Below are 9,445 nucleotides of genomic sequence, written 5' to 3' on the forward strand. Positions count from 1 at the left end.
AGGGTTATCTCGATCACGCCTTTCGCAGAAGGTGGCCTTCCTTGTGGCAGTCACATCACTTCGGAGAGTGTCTGGGCTAGCAGCGCTGTCATGCAAAGCCCCCTTCCTGGTGTTTCACCAGGATAAGGTGGTTCTGCGTCCGGTCCCGGAATTTCTCCATAAGGTGGTATCCCCTTTTCATCTCAATCAGGATATCTCCTTACCTTCTTTTTGCCCTCATCCAGTTCACCAATGTGAAAAGGATGTGCACTTGCTAGGTCTGGTGAGAGCACTCCGGCTCTACATTTCTCGCACGGCGCCCCTGCACCGTTCTGATGCGCTCTTTGTCCTTGTCGCTGGCCAGCGTAAGGGGTCGCAGGCTTCCAAGTCAACCTTGGGTCGGTGGATCAAGGAACCGATTCTTGAAGCCTACCGTTCTTCTGGGCTTCCGATTCCTTCACGGCTGAAAGCCCATTCTACCAGAGCCGTAGGTGCATCCTGGGCACTACGGCACCAGGCTACGGCTCAGCAGGTGTGTCAGGCGGCTACCTGGTCGAGTCTGCACACTTTCACGAAACACTATCAGGTGCATGCCTATGCTTCGGCAGATGCCAGTCTAGGTAGGCGAGTCCTGCAGGCGGCGGTTGCCCACCTGTAAGAGGGGGCCGTTTTCGGCTCTTTTTATCGAGGTATTCTTTTACCCACCCAGGGACTGCTTTTGGACGTCCCAATTGTCTGGGTCTCCCAATGGAGCGACAAAGAAGAAGGGAATTTTGTTTACTTACCGTAAATTCCTTTTCTTCTAGCTCCTATTGGGAGACCCAGCACCCGCCCCTGTTCCCTTCGGGCTGTTGTTCTTTTGTGTACACATGTTGTTCATGTTGAATTGTTCTTTGGATCATGGTTTCAGTTCTCCGAACATCCTTCGGATTGAATTTACCTTAGACCAATTTATAAGTTTCCTCCTTCCTGCTTTTGCACCAAAACTGATGGGCCCGTGATGCACGGGAGGGTGTATAGGCAGAGGGGAGGGGTTACACTTTTTAAAGTGTAATACTTTGTGTGGCCTCCGGAGGCAGAAGCTATACACCCAATTGTCTGGGTCTCCCAATAGGAGCTAGAAGAAAAGGAATTTACGGTAAGTAAACAAAATTCCCTTCTTTCTTTTCGGGGTGTCTGCTTTCCATAATGAAGTGTCCGTCAGTATTCTCTAACTTTTTTTAGCTGCATGGGCTCTTCATTATTGAACCTCAACTAGGGCCCGTGTCCCCGGGGAGCTGGGCCCGTGTCCCCGGGGAGCTGGGCCCGTGTCCTGTGGCAGGGCCTATTTTTTTTCAGGGACACCAGGTAAAACCAAAACTATACATGTTTGGTGTCTCTGTATTTGCACTGACCTAGAAATCCATACTGTTGGGTAATTTTTACTGTAAAAAGAACACTGTAAACAATGATTTAAAAAATAAACTCCTCAGGATTGCGCTTTTTTTTTTTTTTTTTGTTTTGTTTTGTTGCACTTGTAATTTTTTATCCGAAGAATGGAGGGGAGCCAGCGCTGCTTATGAGTGGCATGCAACAATGAAAAAGTAAAAAGTGTAATATTCACAAATTCATTCCTACTGTAACAATTCAATGAGATTTTTGGCAAATAATTGATCAATGATTTGAGCCCCCCTGCCCCGTCACGGCAAATCTCTATAAGGGGGGTCCCTACACTACAGTTATAATATACAAACGTACCATAAGGTCTCATGTAATGCGCAGGACCATATGAGAACATCACCTACCTGAGAAGTGTCAGAACCGCTCCCATGCTGCAAGGGCTGACAACTGCGAGTAGAAGGGCAGTCCAGGTGCCTGTGCGTGCGGCAGAACCACACACACCAGCACAATGTCAGACCGGCAGACGTGTAATGTAATTTTTTTATCCTCCACTTTCCAGTGCATCATAAGGCACAATGGATGGTGTCATTCAAAAGTACAATTCAACCCGCAAAAAAGAAACCACAAGCCGTTACCCGGCGATGTGGACAAAAACATACAAAAAAAAAAAAAGTTATGGCTCTTTGATTAAGGGGATGAAAAGATGAAATTGTAATAATGGAAAATCGCTTGGTGTAGAAGGGGTTAAGTCAATAGTCTTAGGCATATTTGTATGACGACTGTAGATGTGGATTTCGGTCTTGGTGTAAAGCTCATTTTTCTCTGTTTTTGCAGGACATGAATTCGGCCGTCATTACCCCCTGCTGCCATTTTTTCCATGCTGGATGCCTTAAGAAGTGGCTGTACGTGCAGGAGTCTTGCCCCTTGTGTCACTGCCAGTTAAAATCTCTGTCTCAGCAGGCGGGGGCAGAGTCTGGAACTACTGTCCTTCCCGCCCCGGACGCCAGCGGACTCAATCAACAAGCGGAAAATGTTTCGGGGGTAGTACAAGGCAACACGGCCCCTGCAGAAGGAGCGGCTGCGCAGGGCAGCGCCGAATGCGCGCAGGGTGGTGCGGAGTCCGCACAGGGCAGTGCCGAATGCGCGCAGGGTGGCTCCGTGTCCACGCAGTCTGGTGCCGAATGCGCGCAGGGTGGTGCTGAGTCCGCACAGGGCAGTGCCGAATGCGCGCAGGGCGGTGCCATGTCCACGCAGTCCAGTGCCGAATGCACGCAGGGTTGCGCAGTGTCCACGCAGTCTGGTGCCGAATGCGCGCAGGGTTGCGCCGTATCCACGCTGTCTAGTGCCGAATGCGCGCAGGGTGGTGCCGAATGCGCGCAGGGTGGCTCCGTGTCCACGCAGTCCGGTGCCGAATGCGCGCAGGGTGGTGCCGAGTCCGCACACAGCAGAGACATTCAATCCACAGAACCTACAGAGACAAATCCAGAACCGATAGGGGGCAGTCTACATGAAGACACGGGGGGGCTTGACAGCAGGGCGGCGGTTGGGGGTCTTTCGGAGGCTGCACAGGCCGAGGAGTTCAAAGAGAAGTTTTTCCCGCAGCAGTGAGGTTTGTGGGGGGATCTGATTGTGAGCTCTGTCTACTGGGACTTGCCATTTCCAAGCCAAATCCCATCATTGCCACATGCGGCATTTCGCGGTTCCCGGAGACGACGTGAAGACTTTAGCACTGACACTCATCAAAAGCGTATGCAAAATTTTCTTTTTTTCTTTTCATTTTTTTTTTTTTTATTTTTTTTTTTTTTATTATTTTGTATTTATTTTTTTTTTCTTCTTCTCCCCATGTGCACATTTTTATTTTATTTTCTTAACGTTTCAGTATCAAAGCGAATGGAATAATCCCTTCTAACCGCTGCCAGCCACTGCCAATGGACACAAGCGCTGCTGATGCTGATGGGTGCTTTTCATGGTGCCGGAATTATTTTTTTATTTATTTTTTTTTTTTACAATTTTTTTGGAAATTCTTTCAAATCAGGAGACTTTTTTTTTAGGCCATCAGCGTTTACACACACACACACACTCAATAAAAAAAAAATCATGTTTTTTTTGCTTTTTGAGAATCACCTAAAAGCATGGGGAAGGTTGACACGGCTAGTGTGAAAAAAGGGAGGCTGCACGCTTGCATGCTCACTTGCTCGCACTCAAAATATACACAATCTGGGAAAAAAAAATAATAAAAAATATAAAAAAAAAAATTGGGGGCATCACTGTAATTTAAAATGATGGACCCCCAAAAAATATTTTTTCGGTAGTATTGCAGTTCCGCCGAAGCCCTTATATGAAGTATAATTGGAGCTCAGGTGATCATGTGACCATGGGATGAGCTCCTCTGCACAGAACGGGGGCGTGCGGGTCATGTTTCTGCAGACTATTTATGAAAAAAGAAAAATGACAGTGTTAATGGCGATATTTGCACTTTTTGGAAATGAGTACATCACTGGTGTACGATCAAATTCAGCAAATGCCATAGTGAGGCTATCGGTAGAGCTAGCACCTTGATGATATATATATATTTTTTTTGCTTTTTTTGTTTACTTTCCTTTTTGTTTTGCCCTGGCCAGAAATGTTGTGTTTTATTAAAAAAAAAACAATTTTTACATTTGATTATGGCTTTAGGTGGAAGAAAAAAAATAAAATATCAAAAAAGGAAAAAAAAAAACAACTTTTTTTATGTGAATTTTGATATAAAATTAAAAAAAGGAAAAACTATTAATTTATACTAGTATACATTGGCTGTAAAGAGAGGTTAAGCTGTCGATCTCACTGATGTGACTTTTTATTTTAGAGAAATGTTTCATTTGCTTTTTTTTTTTTTTTTTTTAGTGGTACATTTGGATGTAGACTGACAGACATAGCTGAATGTCTTAATAAATTATATTTAAACATGACGCAGGGCTCGAGTTTTATTTGTATCTATACATTTAGTGTGTGCAATGTACTCACTCTGGACCTTTTATGTCCCCTTCCGTTCCCCTTCATGCAAATTAATGGGTAGGTTGTTTCTTGGGAGGCTAAAGCTTGGTCTCAGACAAACTGCAGCTGCGTCCCCCTCTTCTCCCACTCTGTCCATGCCAGCTTAATGGACACTCTTAATCTCTTATGATGACAACTGTGCTATTAGAGCCAATCGGATATCTCTACTTGCAGTTCTCCTTCCCCCGCTCTCTCCTCCTCCACTAAATTACTGCGAACTTGCAGCTGCATCTCCCTCTTCCCCCTTTCTCCTCCCTATGATGTCAGAGCTGTGCTGTCTACTCTAAGCTACTGGGATGTCTCCTCTAGCTGTTCTCCTTTTACCCTACTGTTTTACAGCAATACTAATGGGTACTTTGCACGCTGCGACATCGCTAGCCGATGCTAGCGATGCCAGGCTTGATAGTCCCCGTCGCAGATGCGATATCTTATGATAGCTGCCGTAGCGAACATTCACATGCACTTACCTGCCCTGCGACGTCGCTCTGGCAGGCGAACCGCCTCCTTCCTAAGGGGGCGGGTTGTGCGGCGTCACAGCGACGTCACACGGCAGACGGCCAATAGAAGCGGAGGGGCGTAAACATCCCACCCACCTCCTTCCTTCCGCATAGCCGGTGGAGGCAGGTAAGGAGATGTTCCTCGCTCCTGCGGCTTCATACACAGCGATGTGTGCTGCCTCCGGAACGAGGACCAACATCGTATCTCCTATTGGTGCGACATTATGAAAATGATCGACACTACACAGATCACCGATTTATGACGCTTTTGCGATCGTTTATCGGCGCATCTAGGCTTTACACGTTGCGATGTCGTTACCGGCGCCGAATGTGCGTCACTTTCTATTTGACCCCGACTATATCGCAGTAGCGATGTTGCAACGTGCAAAGTACCCCTAAGAAACTGCAGCTTCGTCCCCTTCTTCGTCCCCTTCTTCGTCCCCTTCTTCGTCCCCTTCTTCGTCCCCTTCTTCGTCCCCTTCTTCGTCCCCTTCTTCGTCCCCTTCTTCGTCCCCTCAACCTTTCTCTCCTCGACCCCCCCCCACCTTTCTCTCCTCGACCCCCCCCCCCACCTTTCTCTCCTCGAGCCCCCCCTTTTCTCTCCTCGAAACCCCCCCACCTTTCTCTCCTCGAACCCCCCCACCTTTCTCTCCTCGAACCCCCCACCTTTCTCTCCTCGAACCCCCCTCCTTTCTCTCCTCGACCCCCCCCCACCTTTCTCTCCTCGACCCCCCCCCCCCCACCTTTCTCTCCTCGACCCCCCCCCACCTTTCTCTCCTCGACCCCCCCCCACCTTTTTCTCCTCGACCCCCCCCCCACCTTTCTCTCCTCGACCCCCCCCACATTTCTCTCCTCGACCCCCCCCCCCCACCTTTCTCTCCTCGACCCCCCCCCCACCTTTCTCTCCGCGACCCCCCCCACCTTTCTCTCCTCGACCCCCCCCCCACCTTTTTCTCCTCGACACCCCCCCCAACTTTCTCTCCTCGATCCCCCCCACCTTTCTCTCCTCGACCCCCCCCCACCTTTCTTTCCTCGCCCCCCCCCACCTTTCCTCGCCCCCCCCACCTTTCTCTCCTCGAACCCCCCGCGTTTCTCTCCTCGAACCCCCCGCGTTTCTCTCCTCGAACCCCCGCCTTTCTCTCCTCGAACCCCCCGCGTTTCTCTCCTCGAACCCCCCGCGTTTCTCTCCTCGAACCCCCGCCTTTCTCTCCTCGAACCCCCCGCCTTTCTCTCCTCGAACCCCCCCCCCCCCCACCTTTCTCTCCTCGAACCCCCCCACCTTTCTCTCCTCGAACCCCCCCACCTTTCTCTCCTCGACCCCCCCCCCCCACCTTTTTCTCCTCGAACCCCCCCCACCTTTCTCTCCTCGAACCCCCCCACCTTTCTCTCCTCGACCCCCCCCCCACCTTTTTCTCCTCGACCCCCCCCCCCCACCTTTTTCTCCTCGACCCCCCCCCCCCCCCAACTTTCTCTTCTCGACACGCCCCCACCTTTCTCTCCTCGAACCGCCCCCACCTTTCTCTCCTCGAACCCCCCCACCTTTCTCTCCTCGAACCCCCCACCTTTCTCTCCTCGAACCCCCCCCCCCCCCACCACCTTTCTCTCCTCGAACCCCCCCCCCACACCTTTCTCTCCTCTAACCCCCCCACCTTTCTCTCCTGTAGCCCCCCCCACCTTTCTCTCCTGTAACCCCCCCACCTTTCTCTCCTCGAACCCCCCACCTTTCTCTCCTCGACCCCCCCCCCACCTTTCTCTCCTCGACCCCCCCACCACCTTTTTCTCCTCGACCCTCCTCGACCCCCCCCACCTTTCGCTCCTCGACCCCCCCCCACCTTTCTCTCCTCGAACCCCCCCACCTTTCTCTCCTCGAACCCCCCCACCTTTCTCTCCTCGAACCCCCCCCACCTTTCTCTCCTCGAACCCCCCCCCCCCACCTTTCTCTCCTCGACCCCCCCACCACCTTTTTCTCCTCGACCCCCCCCCAACTTTCTCTCCTCGACCCTCCTCGACCCCCCCCACCTTTCGCTCCTCGACCCCCCCCACCTTTCTCTCCTCGAACCCCCCCACCTTTCTCTCCTCGAACCCCCCCCACCTTTCTCTCCTCGAACCCCCCCACCTTTCTCTCCTCGAACCCCCCCACCTTTCTCTCCTCGAACCCCCCCCCACCTTTCTCTCCTCGAACCTCCCCCACCTTTCTCTCCTCGAACCTCCCCCACCTTTCTCTCCTCGAACCCCCCCACCTTCCTCGCCTCGAACCCCCCCACCTTTCCTCGACACCTCCCACCTTTCTCTTCTCGACACCTCCCACCTTTCTCTTCTCGACACCTCCCACCTTTCTCTTCTCGACACCTCCCACCTTTCTCTTCTCGACACCTCCCACCTTTCTCTTCTCGACACCTCCCACCTTTCTCTTCTCGACACCTCCCACCTTTCTCTTCTCGACACCTCCCACCTTTCTCTTCTCGACACCTCCCACCTTTCTCTTCTCGACACCTCCCGCCTTTCTTTTCTCGACACCTCCCGCCTTTCTCTTCTCGACACCTCCCGCCTTTCTCTTCTCGACACCTCCCGCCTTTCTCTTCTCGACACCTCCCGCCTTTCTCTTCTCGACACCTCCCGCCTTTCTCTTCTCGACACCTCCCGCCTTTCTCTTCTCGACACCTCCCGCCTTTCTCTTCTCGACACCTCCCGCCTTTCTCTTCTCGACACCTCCCGCCTTTCTCTTCTCGACACCTCCCGCCTTTCTCTTCTCGACACCTCCCGCCTTTCTCTTCTCGACACCTCCCGCCTTTCTCTTCTCGACACCTCCCACACCTCCCCCGCTTTTCTCTCGCCCACACCTCCCACACCTCCCCCGCTTTTCTCTCGCCCACACCTCCCACACCTCCCCCGCTTTTCTCTCGCCCACACCTCCCACACCTCCCCCGCTTTTCTCTCGCCCACACCTCCCACACCTCCCCCGCTTTTCTCTCGCCCACACCTCCCCCCCTTTTCTCTGTCATCACCCCCCCTCCCCTTCCCCCCCGCTCCCCCTCCTAATGAGGCAGGCTGTATCTGGTACAATGCCAAAGTCGTGCAGTCTGCTGTGTGCTAATACCTCTCGCTGCTATCCTTCTCCCTCTCATGCTCTTTTCCTGGTGTGACGCCTGCTGTGAGCCAACTTTTGCTGCTCTCCATCCTCTTCCCCTCATTCTGCTTTATGAAAATAATTGGGACACTGCGGCTGCATCCCCCTCCTCTCCCCTTCTCCATTTGTTCTATTTACTGTATTTTCTTCATCGTTTCTTATGGGAGACCCAGACCATGGGTGTATAGCTTCTGCCTCCGGAGGAGACACAAAGTACTACACTAAAAAGTGTAGCTCCTCCCTCCGAGCATATACACCCCCTGGATGACTATATCCAGCCAGTTTAATGCTTTGTGTTCAGGAGGTCACACACACACATGCATTCTCATCTGATTTTTGATTTTTCATTTTTGATTTTAAAGAATTGGAAGAAAAGCGGGTCCAAGCTGGACCCCCGGCATGTCCCTTCTCACCCCACTGTGTCGGCGGTGCTGTTAAGGTTGATTGTACAAAGCTGGAGCCTTACATGCCGCGCTCCTTCACCATCCCTCCTGGGCTCTGGCTTGAAGTGGGAGCCATCACGGTTCTCACTGCTTTGCAGGAGACCGGTCTCCATCCGCAGCCCTTTCAGGACCCTGCTGGACGGAGTGCTCATCCCTCAGGGACCTGGCCCTGCGTCTCATAAGCTAAGTATTGAGACGTTATTGGAGGGTCCCTTGTACGTTTATTGTGGGAAGAGTGTGTTTTTTAACTTGCTGTGGTTTCCGGCCGGTTCTCTGGTTTTTTCCTGAGAACCGCGCCGAGGGTGCCTGCTTGTCGGCCGCATGTAAAAATTTAGGCCCCGGCTTCGGCTGCGGCCTAGTTTCGGTTTCACTGTCCCTGCATGTCAGTCATGCAGATCGACAGTGCGACGCCGCCCACCGGTCGTTCAGCTCAGGGGAGGACACTCCTCTCTGAGGAGAGGTTTCCCTCCCCTGTATTTCTCCTTGGCCCTCCGGTTCCCGCTCTTAAGCTTAACCCCGCCCCCCCTCCTCACTCCGGCGCCATTTTATCAGCGTTCTCACACTGATCGGCGCTGGCTGCTGCAGCTCTGCAACCTGCTGGGGGTCCAAGCTGTGGAATCCGGAGGGCACACAAAACGGCCTGGTAAGCCACAACCTCTGGTTGTGGACTTTCTTATACACTCTCTGGGGGTCATTCTGAAGGAGTGTGTTCTTTACTGCAGAGCCTCCACCTCAGCAGCATGTCTGTCACTAGGAGCAACGCTGCAAGGCTATATTCTATATGCACTGCATGTAAGCTCATACTGCCTGAACCGAGCACATATCCTCTTTGTGATGCCTGCTCTAAAATGGTGGTGCCTCAGCCTGGAGTCTCCCCAGTGGTCCCTCCGGCTGCTCCGGCCCCGGTGGCTGAACCCCCGGCTTGGGTAACATCGTTTTCTAATGCTATCTCCCAGTCCTTTGCCGACTCCATGGGACAGCTGTCC

General features: G+C 52.4%; 1 protein-coding gene across 1 annotated transcript in view; it reads left to right on the forward strand.

Annotated features, from left to right (window-relative positions):
* RNF145 (ring finger protein 145) overlaps nucleotides 1-4,307 on the forward strand; it is a 124,610-nt gene extending 120,303 nt beyond the window's left edge. Inside the window, 1 exon segment of the mRNA XM_075344288.1 lies at nucleotides 2,194-4,307. Within this exon segment, the coding sequence (XP_075200403.1) occupies nucleotides 2,194-2,967 (774 nt within the window). The 3' untranslated portion in view covers nucleotides 2,968-4,307.
* Nucleotides 4,308-9,445: the final 5,138 nt, after the last annotated feature.

This window comes from Anomaloglossus baeobatrachus, chromosome 4, assembly GCF_048569485.1.
Source record: "Anomaloglossus baeobatrachus isolate aAnoBae1 chromosome 4, aAnoBae1.hap1, whole genome shotgun sequence".
In the NCBI taxonomy this organism is placed as follows: domain Eukaryota; kingdom Metazoa; phylum Chordata; class Amphibia; order Anura; family Aromobatidae; genus Anomaloglossus; species Anomaloglossus baeobatrachus.